The sequence below is a fragment of the Macaca thibetana genome, chromosome 6, assembly GCF_024542745.1.
Source record: "Macaca thibetana thibetana isolate TM-01 chromosome 6, ASM2454274v1, whole genome shotgun sequence".
NCBI classification, from domain to species: Eukaryota; Metazoa; Chordata; class Mammalia; order Primates; family Cercopithecidae; genus Macaca; species Macaca thibetana.
In genome coordinates this window covers 41511713-41530273 of record NC_065583.1, presented here as the reverse complement: position 1 = coordinate 41530273, position 18561 = coordinate 41511713, and the positions used below count along the sequence as shown (strand labels likewise).

General features: G+C 42.7%; 1 protein-coding gene across 3 annotated transcripts in view; it reads left to right on the top strand.

Moving 5' to 3' along the window:
- CYSTM1 (cysteine rich transmembrane module containing 1) overlaps positions 1-18561 on the top strand; it is a 440735-nt gene that overhangs the window by 392260 nt on the left and 29914 nt on the right. For all 3 annotated transcript variants that reach the window (XM_050795098.1, XM_050795097.1, XM_050795096.1), the window contains one exon: positions 1509-1715. In XM_050795098.1, coding sequence (XP_050651055.1) covers positions 1529-1715 — 187 coding nt within the window. In that variant the 5' untranslated portion in view covers positions 1509-1528. The remainder of the gene's footprint in view (positions 1-1508; positions 1716-18561) is intronic.

The window sequence follows — 18561 nt, the reverse complement described above, 5'->3', positions numbered from 1 at the left end:
ACTGTTAGGAGGGGAGAATATGGATGTTGTGTGGGCAACCAGCAAAGTCCACTGCTACTGTAATCCAGATATTTTAGGGAACTTAGACTATTTATGACTATTCTGTCCTTTATATAATAAAGTCACTTAGGAATTTATTGATTGCCTGTTATGGAAAATAATAGTGAAATTATTACATTTTGAATCTGAGACTCTTCCCTACTATTTGGTTGGGGATAGAAGACGCCCAAATAGGTAAAAAGTTAACTATTGATGTAAGATATGGGTAACAGCACAAAGCAGCAGTATGACAGATGATATCATGTTGTTTAAGTGAGACATTCTTAGAGTTTATACTTTGCATTCCCCAGTAATTGTTTGTTTGTTTGTTTTTGAGACAGAGTCTCGCTTTGTTGCCCAGGCTGGAGTGCAGTGGCGCAATCTCAGCTCATTGCAACCTCTACCTCCCAAGTTCAAGCGATTCTCCTGCCTCAGCCTCCTGAGTAGCTAGGACTACAGGCATGTGCCACCATGCCCGGCTAATTTTTTGTATTTTTAGTAGAGATGGGGTTTCACCATGTTAGCCAGGATGGTTTCAATCTCAACATGATCCACCCGCCTCAGCCTCCCAAAGTGCTGGGATTACAGGCATGAGCCACCACACCTGGCCATTTGTTTGTTTTTAATCTGAAAGTCACCACCACTGTGGAGCTTGAAGAGATAACAGAAACAAGATGCTGGCCCTGAGAACTTCAAGCCCAATCAAGAGAATGATTAACAGGCTTGGGGGCTGGGAAGCATGGCTTCCCTCACAGAAGCAAACCACGGAGGACAGGGTCCTGTAAACACAAATAAGTGTTCCTGGTGAGCCCCCCAGAGTCTTAGGGGCCTGGACGGGCAGAGGAGACGCTTAGCATTCTCTATAGACAGTGCTGTCCAACTGCTTAGAGCAGCAGGTCTGGGGAGAACAACCAGATCACCCCAATCCCCAGAGCAATGGTGATGGTTACAAACTTTGGTTGGTCATTGCTGCCGGTGCTGCTTGTTAGAAGTCCCCACTGTGGCCCAACCCTGTTGATTGGAGGGCTTCTAGTAGTGGATCAGCATCCACTGATGTGACTCATAGTTAGTGCTGTTAGAACACTTTCTTAAAGCTCTCCAATCACATTTATGGACATTTCAGAGGATTTAAAATATCTTGTTATTCATTTAACACATTTATTTAGGGACTGCCTTGTACCAGGTACTGTGCAGTGCCCTAGGGACATGGTGGTAATCTAAAACTTACTTGATGTCTACTGTCACAGCCTACAGTCTAGTGGAGGAAATAGACAAAAAGCAAATAAATATATAAAATAATTGCCAATTGTAGTGATGGTGAGAAGGAAACAAAATGAGCAGAGCTAGAGATTTGCACAAGGCTTGATATAGCTTGAAGGTATTTTGTAAATGATCTTATGGGTTAGAATTTTATTCCTGATGATTTCCACAGTTAAATGCAAATAATTTTCATTCTTTTTGTCTCTTAGGTGCACTTTACAGGTCCCCGATGAACCAAGGGAACCCTCCACCATATCCGGGCCCTGGTCCAACGGCCCCATACCCACCTTATCCACCACAACCAATGGGTCCAGGACCTATGGGGGGACCCTACCCACCTCCTCAAGGGTACCCCTACCAAGGATACCCACAGTACGGCTGGCAGGGTGGACCTCAGGAGCCTCCTAAAACCACAGGTGTGTGTCTCTCAATATGTGGGTATATAGTCCTGTGTCACCAAAGGAAATGTTTGCATGTTTTCTTTGGCAGAGAAGAAACTCTTTCCAGCCTTTGCAACTTGTGCTTGATGTCCCCAAAGCTTGATGATGGCTTAGGGTGGATTCTCACTCCTGAAAAGAGGCCCAAGTCAGCTCTGCCTACTACATTCACACTTCTTGTCCCCTCTGGGGCCGATGACTTCCTGGCCAACGTGTTTTCTGAGGGCCACCTTTAGAGCACTTGGGGGTAGGGAGGGAATTAGCAGTTGGGTCTTTGCTCTGCAGCAAGCTTTATATTTTAAGTTTAGTAATTAGCCTCTTGAGTTTATTTTATCTGTCAGCTTGTTGACCCTCAAGTCATCCTCTTGCCCCTGCTACTAGGTTTTTTTTTTTTTTCTTACTAAATGTTTTCATAATTCTATTTAACCTTCCAGTTGAGTTTGCAGGAGGCTCTTGAGTCCTTCTTGTGTGCTATAAAACAGTGTTACTCAAAGTTCAGTCTGTAGACAAATGCCAGTCAATGAACAGTGAACAGTTATGGACTGTATCATATGTACAGAAAGTGAGAGAAAACATTCAGAAACTTTTAGAGCAATTTGGTGTTGCTGTGACATCCAAGCATGTAATCTTGCATTTTACAGAAAGTATCAGTCTATGAAGGATTGAAAATAAAACATCTTGAGGAGCACTGTGCTAGATGTCTTGGTCACTATTTTATAGCCCTTTGGTTGTCAGAATAGCTGCTCTCTTAATAGCCCTCTCAGCTTTTTTTTTTGAGATGGACTCTTGCTCTGTTGCCCAGGCTAGAGTGCAGTGGTGCGATCTTGGCTCACTGCAAGCTCCACCTCCCGAGTTCACACCATTCTCCTGCCTCAGCCTTCCGAGTAACTGGGACTACAGGCACCTGCCACCACGCCCGGCTAATTTTTTGTATTTTTAGTAGAGACGGGGTTTCTCTGTGTTAGCCAGGATGGTCTCAATCTCCTGACATCATGATCCGCCTGCTTCAGCCTCCCAAAGTGTTGGGATTACAGGCGTGAGCCACTGTGCCCAGCCCCTTTCAGCTTTTTAAGATAACTGATTTTTTTTTTTTTTTTTTTTGAGACGGAGTCTTGCTCTGTCACCACTCTGTCACCAGGCTGGAGTGCAGTGGCGTGATCTCCGCTCACTGCAACCTCCGCCTCCTGGGTTCAAGTGATTCTCCTACCTCAGCCTCCCAAGTAGCTGGGACTACAGGCATTCACCACCACGCCCAGCTAATTTTGTATTTTTAGTAGAGATGGGGTTTCACTATGTCGGCCAGGATGGTCTCGATCTCTTGACCTCATCATCCACCCCTCTTGGCCTCCCAAAGTGCTGGGATTACAGGCATGAGCCACCGTGCCTGATCAAGATAGCTGATTCTTAAAAAGTGCTTATTATGGCCAGGAACGGTGGCTCATGCCTGTAATCCCAGTACTTTGGGAGGCCAAGGCGGGCAGATCACCTGAGGTCAGTTCAAGACCAGCCTGGCCAACATGGTGAAACCTTGTCTCTACTAAAAATACAAAAACTAGCCAGGCATGGTGGTACGCATCTGTAGTCCCAGCTACTCAGGAGGCTGAGGCAGGAGAATGGCTTGAACCTGGGAGGCAGAGGTTGCTGTGAGCCGAGGTTACACCATCCACTCTAGCCTGGTGACAGAGTGAGACTCCATCTCAAAAAAAAAAAAAGTGCTTATTGTGTGTCACATGGTCTCCTAAGTGCTTTATATACATTAACATTTAATCCTTGCAACAACCCTATGAAGTTATTCCCATTTTATAGTGATGTAATAGAGGTACAAAGTTAGAGTAATGACTTGCCCAAGGTCACCTAGCTAGAAGGGGCACTTTCCAGATTAGAATACTGATAGCTTGGACTCAAAATCTGTACTTATAATTTATTGTTGTACTGTTGTTCCTCTCCTGCCTTTTCTGAGCTGACTCACATTCATCTGAATTTAGTGCCTTATGCCTCCTCTGAGAGATTTTCCTGTCATTTAATTCTTTACTAATCAAAAGTAATAACAGAATTGCTGGTTAGTTTTATTCTAGGACTTGATGATTCTCTAGAATAAGAATTTTACATTCATGGAAAAGATTATGCTTTTATAGTGGCAAAGCTTATACTCTGTTAAGATTGAATAGAATATTTGAATACCTTTAAATAATTTAATTTATCTGGAAGGAAACTTTTGCAATCCAAAATTGTGTTCTGTTGTAACAGTTTTTATAATGCATGCTCGGAAGAGGGCAGGAAGTATAACCAGTGTAATCAGAGTAGTTGGTATTCAGGCCTGTGACATCAGAGAAACATTTTCGGAAAATAAACCTCAGCTTCTGGGTTTTCTGCTTCAAAATAAGGTAACCCTGTGATGAATAAAAGAAAGCATAAAAGACAACATAGGGTATGATTTCATTTATGTGAAATTCAAAAACAGACAAAAAGTATGTATGACGCCAGAGATCAAAATAATGGTTACTCCTGGCTGTGGAGTTGGGAAACTAGGGTGGGACTGGTTATTCATTGGGATGGGAACAAAGGAACTTTCTGGGGTGTTAGGAATACTCTGTATCTTAATCTTGATGTAAACATTCTTCAAGATAGATAGTTATGACTTGTGTACTTTGCTATACATTATATGTCAGCAGAGAAATATAGCCCAGCATTTGAGTTATCTGGTAGACTCAGCCCAATGCCTGCCTGGTGTTAGTTCTTTCACCTATAGCCCTCATGGTCTTCTTGTCCATTTCTAGGCCAATATTGTTTATACTGACTCTCTAACTAGCATTTGATGAGTTTAGAACTTTATTGAGTTTGTTTAGAATAAGTGCTTCCTAGGTTCAGTGGACTTTGTCCACTGTTCATGCAGAAAATACAGATTTGGTTATCTTTCTTACCTTTCATATAATTTAAGTATTGATGTCAGCTTTTTTGATGAAAAATAATTTCTTAATTCTTTTTAGGGTTAAAAGCCTCTTTAGTTCAGTGTTACCAATCATGATTGGTTTCACAAATGCAGTTGAAAGCTGTTTAATATCCTTCCCTACGGATATACCCAGGAATTTATTTCTCTGTCATTAGCTTGTGAATTGTTAACTGCCCAGATCCTTTCTGCACCAAAACATAGCAGGTAGTGCTAAATGGTCAAATTTTGTCACCTGGGGTCCATGTTCTGTGAATGGGACTCTTGGAAGGATGTAGCCTCACTGAGAGATGAACCCTTTAGGGACCCATTTCATTCCTTGCTCTGGTATTGCTTGTGGGATTCCCAGTCAGAATTATGTGTTCTCATGCTGTGTATATGAGCTCTATATGGAAATTTAAGCTTTTTCTTTCCAGTTGAATGATTTTAGATTTACTACTGTAGATACTTTCTCTGTCCACTCAAGTTCAAGTGTGTAGCATATTATGTTAATAGATACATAGGTAGAAATGGTTTATTTTTCAAAGGAAGGAGGATCTCCTTTATCCTTAATTGGTGTCTGATAATTAGTTAGGGCTTAATAAAGGTGTGATGAATGGATGAGCAGGGTCGGGTAAATGGCTAACCTAAGCAGAACCTTCCTTGGTCATCTGTTTATGATTCAGAATTCATGTGTCAGAGATTGTAGCAAGAAAACCCACCTTTTGTTTTTTTAAGAAGCCAACCTTTTGGAAGCCATGTGATTGGAAGCAGCAAGTGCTTGTGGAAATAAGGCCTCCCAGAAGAGCATACCTGCAGATTATGTCAAGGATCTCCTGGGTGGTTTTTAAGAATAACAACTAGTATTTGTTGAGCACCATGCTGGTGTTAGCTTTATGTAATCTTCACAACAACCCCATAGTATCAGTCTCATGTTATAGAAGTGGAATCTGAGACTCAGAAAGGTTGTGTTTCAGTTATCTGTTGCATAACATATCACCCCCAACTCACTGGCTTAAAACAACGATTTATTATTTCTCATGATTCTCTGAGTTGGCTGGGAGGCTCTTCTTGCTTTGTGTGATCTTTCGTGGGGTCACTCATGTTACTTAATTCAGCTGTCAGCCTGGCTGGGTGTAAGCTATCCAAGATGACCTCACTCACGTGACTAGGGTCTTGGTTTGCCTCCACGAGGCCTCTCTCTGCACATAGTCTGTCATCATTTGGTGGTCTAGCTTAAGCTGCTTTACATGACAGCTAGCTTCCAACAGAGTGAAAGTGGAAGCTGCCAGGATTTTGGGCTAGGCCCAGAACTGGCATAGCATCACTTATCCCTTATTCTAGTGTTCAAAATGAGTCTCAAGGCCAGCTACTTTCAACAGGAGGGGGAACAGATATCACCTCCCTCCTCCCCCTCTTTTTTTGGTATATTTGAGATATAATTCATGTACCATACAATTTACCCATTTAAAGTTGTACAATCCAATGGTTTTTGGTATATCAACAGAATTTTTCAACCATCATCACTATCATAATTCCAGAACATTTTCTTTTATTATTATTATTATACTTTAAGTTCTAGGATACATGTGCAGAACGTGCAGTTTTGTTACATAGGTATACATGTGCCATGGTGGTTTGCTGCACCTGTCATCTACATTAGGTATTTCTCCTAATGCTATCCCTCCCCTAGCCCTCCATCCCCCGACAGGCCCCAGTGTGTGATGTTCCCCTCCCTGTGTCCATGTGTTCTCATTGTTCAGCTCCCACTTATGAGTAAGAACATGTGGTGTTTGGTTTTCTGTTCCTATGTTAGTTTGTTGAGAATGATAGTTTCCAGCTTCATCCATGCCCCTACAAAGGACAGGAACTCATCCTTTTTTATGGCTGCATAGTATTCCATTGTGTATATGTGCCACATTTTCTTTATCCAGTCTATCATTGATGGGCATTTGAGTTGGTTCCAAGTTTTTGCTATTGTTAATAGTGCTACAGTAAACATACCTGTGCATGTGTCTTTATAGTAGAATGATTTATAATCCTTTGGGTATATACCCAGTAATGGATTGCTGGGTCAAATGGTATTTCTGGTTCCAGATCCTTGAGGAATCGCCACGCTGTCTTCCACAATGGTTAAATTTACACTCCCACCAGCAGTGTAAAAGCGTTCCTATTTCTCCACATCCTCTCCAGCATCTGTTTTTTCCTGACTTTTTATTGTTTTTGTTTTGTTTTGTGTTTTTTGAGACAGAGTCTCGCTCTGTCGCCCAGGCTGGAGTTCAGTGGCACGATCTTGACTCACTGCAACCTCCACCTCCTGGGTTCAAGCGATTCTCCTGCTTCAGCCCCCTGAGTAGCTGGGATTACAGGTATGTGCCACCATGCCTCCCAAAGTGCTAGGATTTCATGCGTGAGCCACAGTGCCCAGCCGTTTCCTGACTTTTTAATGATCACCGTTCTAACTGGCGTGAGATGGTATCTCATTGTGGTTTTGATCTGCATTTCTCTAATGACCAATGATGATGAGCTCTTTTTCATATGTTTGGTGGCCACATAAATGTCTTCTTTTGAGAAGTGTCTATTCATATTCTTTACCCACTTTTTGATGGGGTTGTTTTTTCCTCGTAAATTTGTCTAAGTTCCTTGTAGATTCTGGATATTAGCCCTTTGTCAGATGGATAGATTGCAAAAATTTTCTCCCATTCTGTAGTTTGCCTGTTCACTCTGATGATCGTTTCTTTTGCTATGCAGGAGCTCTTTAGTTTAATTAGATCCCATTTGTCAATGTTGGCTTTTGTTGCCATTGCTTTTGGTGTTTTAGCCATGAAGTCTTTGCCTATGCCTATGTCTTGAATGGTATTGCCTAGGTTTTCTTCTAGGGTTTTTATGGTTTTAGGTCTTGCATTTAAGTCTTTAATCCATCTTGAGTTAATTTTTGTATAAGGTATAAGGAACGGGTCCAGTTTCAGTTTTCTGCACATGGCTAGCTAGTTTTCCCAGTTTTTAAATAGAGAATCCTTTCCCCATTGCTTGTTTTTGTCAGGTTTGTCAAAGATCAGATGGTTATAGATGTGTGGTGTTATTTCTGAGGCCTCTGTTCTGTTCCATTGGTCTATATACAGAACATTTTCATCACCCCAAAAAGAAACCGTTTAGCAATCTCTTCCCATTTCCTTCCACTCTTCCCCACGTGTTTTTTTTTTTTTTTTTTTTTTTTTTTTTTTTTTTTGAGACGGAGTCTCGCTCTATTGCCCAGGCCGGAGTGCAGTGGTGTGATCTCGGCTCACTGCAAGCTCCGCCTCCTGGGTTCACGCCATTCTCCTGCCTCAGCTTCCCGAGTAGCTGGGACTACAGACGCCCGCCATCATGCTCAGCTAATTTTTTGTATTTTTAGTGGAGACGGGGTTTCGCCGTGTTAGCCAGGATGGTCTCGATCTCCTGACCTTGTGATCCGCCCACCTCAGCCTCTCAGAGTGCTGGGATTACAGGTGTAAGCCACCATGCCCGGCCTCTTCCCCACCATTAATCTGCTCTGTCTTCATAGATTTGTCTGCTCTGGACATTTTATATAAATGCAACCATACAATATTTGGTCTTTTGTTACTGGCTTCTTTCAGTTAGCTTGATATTTCCAGGGTTCATCTATGTTGTAGCATGTAGCAATACTTCATTCCTTCCTATTGCCAAATAATATTCCATTGTGGATATACCACATTTTAGTTACCCTGTCATTGGTTGATGGGCATTTAGGTTGTTTCTACTTTTTGGCTATTAGGAATAATGAATAATGGCTGTTATAAACATTTGTGTAAAATAGACTCCATCTTGGAGGAATGGCATGTGAATACAGGGTGAGAGGAATTGGTGACCATCTGTGCAAACAGTCCACCACATTCTGCCCTTTACTCCCAACAATTCACATCTCCCTCATAAGCAAAATATATACACCCCCTTCCACCACCACTAGATGTCTCATCCAATAATTACATCAGCTTAAAATCCAGGATATTATCATCTATATGTAGGTAAGTCTATATGTAGGTAAGGCCTCTAAACTGCCATGCTGGTCCATATACCCTAACTTTGTTCATGCTGCTTCCTTTACTTCCCACCTCTGATCCCCACTATGCCACAACCTACCCTACACATCTCTGGAGATCAAAAGAAAATATCTTTTCTTCCTTGAAGCTTTTCCTTACCTATACTATACCTCCAGTAGAATTTACCACTCCTATTTGCTTCAACTGCACCCTATACAGACTTCTTTCAGAGCCCTTCTTCTTGCTCCAGATTAAATAGTGTCTACCTTATGTACAGTCCATTTTAGCTTTTTTATGTCTGAATTCAATCAACCTTAGTGTTTAGGCTTTCACCATTTGTTTTGGTCAACACTCTTAAGGCTACAAGTGATAGAATCTTAGCCTTTGATATTAACCAGCAACAGAGGTTCACCAGACATCTGAGTAAGAAAGGCTCCAAGATGAAAGATGGTGATCCAAACAGAAAAAAAGGGATTCTAAGGGAACAAACATTGCAGGGAGAAGAAAACCCTCCTACCAGAAAGTGGGGGAATCCTTTAATAATCTTTTTTTTGTGGGGGGATGGAGTCTTGCTCTGTTACCCAGGATGGAGTGCAGTGGCGCAATCTCGGGTCCCTACAATCTCTGCCTCCCAGGTTCAAGTGATTCTCCTGCCTCAGCCTCCCGAGTAGCTGGCATTACAGATGTGTGCCACAATGCCCAGCTAATTTTTGTATATTTAGTAGAGATGAGATTTCACTGTATTGGCCAGACTGGTCTCAAACTCCTGTCCTCAGGTGATTCACCTGCCTCAGCCTCCTAAATTGCTGGGATTACAAGCATGAGCCACCGTGCCTGGCTTGCTAATATTCTTAAGATATACTGAAGATAAATCTTATTGAAATAAAAGCAGTGGTGCTGTATAAAATGAACTCTGGAAACAAAAGCACTTAGCCAAGAAGAATGTGAAACTGATCTCACCCTAAGGATTAGATCCAAAAGGTCCATTTGGCAGCCAGATCTTGCCAGAGCAGAATTTAAGGCATTTGCCATAGGTGGAAGGTTGATGTATGTTTTGGTTATCTATTGTTACATCACAAACCACCCCCAATCTTAGAGGTTCCGTAATTTGGACAGGGCTTGAGAGGAAAGATTGATTCATCTCTGCTCCTTGTTGGCATCTACTGAGGCTGGAACATAGATAACGATAAGCAGTTTGCTGGGTTGGGTTTGTACACTTTCTACCATCCCATATGATCCATAAACTTTCTTCTTGGCTTTGTATTATGTCCAAAAGGGTACTCTTGGGTTGACTTACACTTGCAATACAGAGAAAGAAGCCATTTGGTTTGGCCAGTGCTTCAGATGGGAGAGAGGGGTGGGAGCATGATGGCCAACTGCTGGGAGGGGTCAGGAGGTACCTGACATGCTAGTATTTCTGTGTGCGTTCCAAACTATTGTTGGGTTTCTCCACTTTTACTGGCTTTGTTTGATCTGATTGTCCTTGAAGATTTGATTAACTTCAACCCTATTCTGTCAACTGTTTTAGTTCCAATGGAACCTTGTACTTCTGGTTCATTTTAACAAGAAATTATCTCAAATCCAAAAAGAAAAAAAAAAAATCATGTCTGGTATTTCAGCTGACATGACTGAAACAGCTTGGGGTTGGTTGTCTCTGTCCCTCTGCATGGTCTGTCAGTGCTGCTATCACAGCATGAGAGTTTCAGAGTAGGTGGGTTTTTTCCATGTTACAATGTAAGAATGGAATCTGCCAGGCCTTCCTGCACATGTACCTCTGAACATAAAATAAAAGCCTTAAAAAAGAAATGAAACAAAAAACTTTTAATTTAGCTTCTAATTTTGAAACAATTTCAGACTTAGAAAAACATTGCAAAGATAATACAAATGGTTCTGTATACCTTTCATCCCAATTTCCCCAAATCTTACATAGCCACAATACAATGATCCATCAGGCTTTTTCACCCCCTTGGCTCAGAAGTCACACAATGTCACATCCGTCACACTTTTGGTCAAAGCAACATGAAGTCTATCTAGCCTAGATTCAAGAGGAGGAAAATAGACTTCATTCCTTGTTGGGAGAGTGGTAAGTCACATTGCAAAAAGGCATATGGAATGAGAGATCTTTGGAAACATTACCACAAGTTTCAGTGGTGACAGGTGAATTCCTGTTCACTGAAACATTCTAAATGACAGAACTATTTCTAGATTCTAATAAATATGCCATAGTATCATAACTGTTTAAAATGAAACATTAAACACTATCACTAGTCTTATATCGGAATATAGGTGATCTGTCATTTTAAGGATACTCCTGTGAATTGGTTAGAAAGTCGTGGAAGAAGGGTTTTTTTTAATTTCATCACGAAATTAAAATGACTTCTACCTCGAATCATCAGAAGTGGCAGAGTCCTCACATCATCATCTGGATTAATTATTACCCTCTGACCTTATAGCAAACATCATTAGGCAGTTACAGCTCCTTTCACTAAGCGTGCATATGGCTTCAGCATACCCCAGCATTCTAGACAGGAACCATGAATAGATTTGAATTGTTAGGTGTAAGAAGAACCCATTTACCATTCCTTGCTAGGTTAACCCCCTCTTTTTAGAGACATTTAAACTGAAGCCCAGAGAGTGACTTTCCAGAGTCAGTGAGTTTTAACTAGAATATAAGTTTCCTGCCAGGCGCGGTGGCTCATGCCTGTAGTCCCAGCACTTTTGGAGGCTGAGATAGGAGGATCGCTTGAGGCCAGGAGTTTGACACCAGCCTAGCCACTGTACTTAGCACATCTCTACAAAAAATAAAATAAAATTATCCAGATGTGGTAGTGTCTGCCTGTAGTCCTAGCTACTCAGGAGGCTGAGGCAGGAGGATCACCTGAGTTCAGGAGTTCGAGGCTACAGTGAACTAGGATTGAGCCACTGCACACCAGCTTGGGTGACAGAGCAAGACCCTGTCTCTCAACAACAACAAAATGTCTCCTGATCCCAGGCTAAGTGCATTTCTTCATTATGCCCTGCTGCTGTGATCCAGCACAGATTCCGCAGAAATGCTCAAACACCACCAAAGGAAAATATTTTCAGCCTTTTCCCTTCCTTATCTGCACCCCCCACCCCTAAAACATACAAAAACAAAACAAAAAACCACCTGAAAGTTATAGTAGAACACCAGTGTCCTGGTAGACAGAGGTAAAGTGGAGTGCAATAAAGCTGGATTCAAATCTCATTAACACTAGGACCTGAGCAAATTATTTTACCTCCCTGATCTTTGAGTGTGCCCTGCCTCCCCTTGTATGCTTCTCAAAGACAAGAGTTTTTTTCTTCTTTCACCTCTGCTTCCACTGCACCTTCAACAGTGCTGAGCACGTGTGTGTGTGCGAGTATGTGTGTGTGTGTGTGTGCGCTCAGTAAATATGTGTTAGATGAATGCAAATATTACCATTTCAAAGGGTGATTGTGAGTTCATGTTCAGTGTCTGGTCCCCTTGTCACTTTCCCTTGGAGACCCTTCCCTTGCTATTTAATTCCTATGAGTCCAGATATTGGGGTTTTATATATGTTCTTCTCGGGTAGGACTGTGATATCTGGCAACATACTTATTTAAAATGAAATAAGTTCTACTTCAGCACAGTCCATTGGGTTGCCCCCATGGAGCTCAAAAGCCTCATGGGCCTTTGAAGCAGATTTCTAAGCCTGTATGTTGGGAACTACCCAGTGACCCTGGTTCTTTGTGATTTGAAGACATGAAAAGGGAGTGCATCTTCAGGGGTACCCTTTTGGGCCCACCGGGCCATTGGCCAGTCAGCAGAATGTTGAGAGGCCTCATATTCCACAGTCAGAGATTGTGGGGGAGGTGATATAATGGCATATTTCTCCTGCACACTCTTCTTGGTGTCTCATGCTGCTTTCATTAGTCAGTGTGAGAAAAGAAGAAGGAAATTTAACGGTCTGGCATCTCTGGCTAATTGGCTCTAAGTATGGAATTACTGCCTGGCTTGTTTGAGCCTTTTATACTTTCTTTCATCAGAAACTCCAATCAAGCATTTTCGTTGCCCTGGAAAGCGTTTCCAGCATAAACCAGTCCAGTGCCTTCTTTCTTTGCCAGGTATAAGATGACAGAATGTCCCAACAAGGACACAGCTTAGTGCCACCAAAAGCACATTGGCTTAGGAATCTTGGTAGAGTTTTTCCAGTTCCCTGAGCTTCTGCTTTCTTGTCTGTGGAGCTGGGATTACAGGATTGTGATAAAGAATAAATAAAGTAATGCATCTCTACAGTTTATGGCACCTTGATGAGCAGTGAGGAAGTTAGTACCCTCCCCTGGCCCACACAAATTTTCTGAATTTTTGCTTACGGATAGATAGGGATGGGGAAGACAAAGCTCTCTCGAAAGCAGGGAAAGCCAGTTGCTGAGGGTCACTCCTGATCTATCCCCACTGGCCTGAGGAGACTGGGACAGCTCCAAAGTTATTTCTTATCTGCAATCATGGCCATATAATTGGTCCCCTCCTCCTGCTCATGCCCTCTGCTGTCTTATTCTCAGACCCGCAATAGCTTTCCATTTCACTGGAGTGAAAGCTAGAATCCTCGCAGCAACTAGCAAGTCCCTTTGTGAGCGGGCTGCTGCCACCTCTGTGACCCCTGCCACTTTGCCCCTGTGCCCTCTGCTCCACCTTCCCTCCCTTCCTCACCAGACACATTCCAACTCTAGTGCCTTTGCCCTTGCCATGCCCTTCCCTCAGACATCCACAGCTTACAGTCTCACTTTCTTTTGAGTCTTGTTCAGCTGCCACCTAGTCAGAAAGGCCTTCCAGTCACCTCCCCCTACCCCACCCCATATAACTGTAGCCCCCCCTCTGGCACTCTCTGTCCCTGTTCTTCTGCCTGTTTTCCTTGCCTGACATAGTGTGTGTACTTGTTCATTGACTGCCTTTCTCTTCCCACTGGAGTATAAGCTCCTTGAAGGCAGGGATTTTTGAATGTTATATTCACTACTGAATTTTAAATATTTCTTGAATAGTTGAATGTCCCCCTCTCCCAATCTCCTCGGGCTACACAGGGTATCCTGTGAGGCATTTCTCCTGGCTTGGGTTCCTTTTCCTCCTCCTCTCATCTGTACGGAATCCTGGGAGTAGCCCCATTGAGCTGCTGCTTCCTGAGTTGCTGACATGTGTCATGCCTTGTGCTGAGCAGTGTTGTTTGTTTGTTTGTTTGTTTGTTTGTTTTTTGAGACAGGATCTTGCTCTGTCACCCAGGCTGGAGTATAGTGGCATAAACAAGGTTCACTGCAGCCTTGACTTTCTGGGCTCAAGCAATTCTCCCATCTCAGCCTCCCAAGTAGCTGGGACCACAGGCATGTGCCATTGTACCTAGCTAATTAAAAACAATTTTTTTTTAGAGACGGGGTCTCACCAGACAGTGCTCTGGTTGGTCTTGAGCTCCTGGACTCAAGTGATCTGCCTGTCTCAGACTCCCCAAGTGCTGGAATTACAGGCGTGTGCCACCACGCCTGTCTCAGTTTATCTTCTAAACAGGATAATCCTTCTAACTTTCCCCCTTTGTTTCACATCTCTGAGCCCATATCCTGGGACATTCATTTGAATCTTCCAATGCCCAAATGGTGTTTTCATGGAATGCCTTGGAAAAGTTTCACATAGACAGGGCCAGCATCTTTTAAGACTTTAGCTGGGTCTGTCAGAGGCTTGAGAAGCTTGTGGTTTCTGACCCAGCAACTGGGTGTGGGCACATATATACCTTTTGCTATGAGAAGAGAGAGAGAGAACTCTGGTGGCCACAGACCGTCTTCTCTGGCCCCTCGACTAGAAGACAGGCTGCTTATGGGGTCCTCCTGAAATTGCTGGCTCTTGAAAAGAGCTCAGACATCAGCTATCTCGAGGACTTCCCTTTCCCCTACCCTAGAGAGGGCACTGGACTTACAACTTGCTGATCCTCAGTTTGGAGGGAAACTACCCCTCCTTACTTATTGCAGTGTTCTGTTGGCCTACATTTGGCATGGACGATTTGCCACTGTACTAGGCTTTCCTGTGATAGGCCAAAGGTTTCAGATTACCTGAGGGTAAAGAGGTCCCAGTGGGAGTAATTGCCTCACCTGACCCTTGGATGTGCCAAAGTAGGAACTTAATGTACAACTCAAAGATTTAAGTATTTTTTTCTCCCCACTTAATGATTTTCTGTTTTTCTTAAAGACCAGCATTCCAAAAAACTTAGGGGCCTTTCATGGTCTGGCCAGTTTCTCAGCATCATCAGGCTCCCTCCTCCCACATGGCTTTTGCAAATGCCACTTCCTCTGTATGGCTTGGGAAATTCTTTGCTCCTCTCTTGGCCTAATATAGGTAACCCCTATTAATCATTCACATCTGAGTGGTACTCCTCACCTGCCAGTCTGGATCAGATTTCTGTCCTTCATAGTACTATCTTGATTTGTAATTTTATAGTTTTGACTCTAGTTAAAGAATTAAGGTCTTCTCCAGGCAATAATAAATGCTGGAGAGGATGTAGAGAAAAGGAAACCCTTGTACACTGTTGGTGGGAATGCAAATTAGTAAACTACTATAGGAAACAGTTTAGAGGTTCCTCAAAAAACTAAAAATAGAGGTACTCTATGATCCAGCAATCCCACTGCTGAGTATTTACCCAAAAGGAAGGAAATCACTATATCAAAGAGGTATCTGCACTCCCATGTTTGTTGCAGCTTTGTTCACAATAGCTAAAATCTGGAAACAGCCTACATCCCCATTAGCAGATGACTGGATTTTAAAAAAATGTGGTACTTATTCACAGTGGAGTACTATTAGTCATAAAAAAGAATGAGATCATTTGCAACAACATGGATGAAACTGGAGGTCATTATGCTAAGTGAAATAAGCCAGGCACAAAGACAAACATTGCATGTTCTCACTTATTTGTGGGATCTAAAAATCAGAACAATTGAACTCATGGAGATAGAGAGTAGGATGGTAACCAGAGGCTGGCAAGGGTAGAAGCAGGAGGAGGGAATGGTTAATGGACACAAAAGAATAGAAAGAATGAATGAGTCTGGTATTTGCTAGCACAACAGAATGACTATAGTCAATAATAATTTTATTGTACATTTAAAAATAACTAAAAGAGTGTAATTTGCTTGTAAGACAAAGGATAAATATTTGCAGGAAAGGATACCCCATTCTCTATGATGTGATTATTATCCATTACATGCCTGTATCGAAACATCTCATGTACTCCATGAATATATACACCTACTATGTACCCACAAAAATTAAAATAAATATTTTTAAAGAATTAAGGTCTTCATGGCCGGGTGTGGTGGCTCATGCCTGTAATCCCAGCACTTTGGGAGGCCGAGGTGGGTGGATCACAAGGTCAGGAGATCGAGACTATCCTGGCTAACACGGTGAAACCCTGTCTCTACTAAAAATACAAAAAATTAGCCAGGCGTGGTGGCGGGCACCTGTAGTCCCAGCTACTTGGGAGGAGAATGATGTGAACCCAGGAGGTGGAGGTTGCAGTGAGCCGAGATCATGCCACTGCACTCCAGCCTGGGTGACAGAGCGAGACTCTATCTCAAAAAAAAAGAAAAAGAATTATGGTCTTCTCTACTGTCTGAAAGGTCCATGATAGGAAACCTTGTCTAATTTAACCATTTGCCAGTAACTACTTGTCACGTGATTCAAGATGAAGAAGAGTTTAAAGATATGCAGGAGAGAGGACAGAGGGGCACTGGAATAAGCTTTTTTGAGTGGTTAAACTCTGGGCTTGATTTTGCAGAAAAGACTGCTCATACGTACTTTTTTTTTTTTTGAGACGGAATCTTGTTCTGTCACCAAGGCTGGAGTGCAATGGCGTGATCTCAGCTCACTGCAACCTCCGCCTCCTGGGTTCTAGCGATTATCCTGCCTGAACCTTCTGAGTGGCTGGGATTACAGGCGCCCACCACCACACCTGGCTAATTTTTTTTTTTTTTTTTTTTGAGTTGGAGTCTTGCTCTGTCGCCCAGGCTAGAATGCAGTGGTATGATCTCGGCTTACTGCAACCTCCGCCTCCCGGGTTCAAGTGATTCTCCTGCCTCAGCCTCCCGAATAGCTGGGACTACAGGTGCCTACCACCATGCCCAGCTAATTTTCGTATTTGTAGTAAAGGCGGGGTTTCACCATATTGACCAGACTGGTCTCAAACTCCTGACCTTGTAATCCACCCGCCTTGGCCTCCCAAAGTGCTGGGATTACAGGCGTGAGCCACCATGCCCAGTAATTTTTTGTATTTTTAGTAGAGACAGGGTTTCACCATGTTGGCCAGGCTGGTCTCAAACTCCTGACCTCAGGTGATCTGCACACCTCAGCCTCCCAAAGTGCTGGGATTACAGGCATGAGCCACTGTGCCCAGCTGTTTGCACTTTTGTTTTCCTTTCTCACCTTACTTGTTTGTTGGGACCTGAGCAGAATATTCATTATGTAGCAGGGGGTTGGAGCACTGTTATAATATAGGCAGTCACAGGTGTCTGAATAATCGGAATGGAGAGATGTAGTTTTGGGGCATTCTTGCCTCCACTGAGTTCTGGCCTTCACTCTTTTTCTGGTCCTTAAACATAGTAATAATGCTCACAGAATTTTTAAATTATAATTCACACACCCTACTTTCTCAAATAATTTTCATGGTCTTATTTCCTAGTCAGTCCCTGTTTATACACACATGTCATTTGTACCTGGCTACCACTGTAATGTAGATATCATTGTATATTTTAGTCCCCCACCCCACCCACTTAAACTTTGTCATAAGCAGCTTTTCTATAAGCTGAAGTTTCTCAACCTCATGCTATTGACACTTGGGCCAGATGATTTTTTGTTGTGGGGGCTGTCCTGTGTATTGTAGGATGCTCAGCAGTATCCCTGGCCTCTACCCACTAAATAACAGTAGTAGCAATCATCTCAGTTATCACAACTGAAAATGTCTCTAGACATTACCAAATGTCCCCTAGGGGCCAACATCAGCCCTCCTTTGAGAACCACTGCCATAGAGTCTTAATTTAAGAAAACTTATTTTTCTTTATTTTTATTTTTTGTTTTTTTGAGGTAGGGTCTTGCTCTGTCACCCAGCCTGGAGTGCAGTGGTGCAGTCTCAGCTCACTCCAACCTCTGCCTCCCAAGGTTCAGATAATCCCGCCTCAGCCCCCTAAGTAGCTGGGACCACAGGTATGCACCACCATGCCCAGCTAATTTTTGTATTTTTTGTAGAGACAGGGTCTTGCTGTGTTACACAGGCTGGTCTTGAGTTCCTGGGCTCAAACCATCTGCCCACCTTGGCCTCCCAAAGTGCTGGGATTACAGGCATGAGCCACTGTGCCTGGCTTTAATTAAAATTTTAAGTGAGCCATTGCTTTTGAACCCAATGAAGGAAAAAGTCTTCCTAATAAGCTTCATGAGCAGCTGAAAAATACACGACTTTTTTCTGGTGGCCTGCTGAGGGAGAAGGTTTTGGGAATTTGGAACTATAAAGAACTCTCTCCTGACTGGAGAGAGCCTCTCTGCAGTCTGGGGCTAGGGAATCTGGATGTTTGGTAACAATTTCTAGATGAAAACCATCAGAACCAGAAGAGTTTGGGGCCAGTGGTTTAAGTTTTTAAGTATTAATTATTAAATAATAAATACTAGCCAAATAATAGAACCAGTATTTGTCTAGTAGTTACTATGTGTCAAGCACTTTTGTATATTAGCTCATCTAGTCCTAAGAACAACCCTGCAAGGTAGGTCTTTTTGTCTCCATCATATAGATGAAGAAACTGAAGCATGGAAAGGCTAACTTGTTCATGGTCACAGAGCTAAGAAGTGATGGAGCTGAGATTCAAA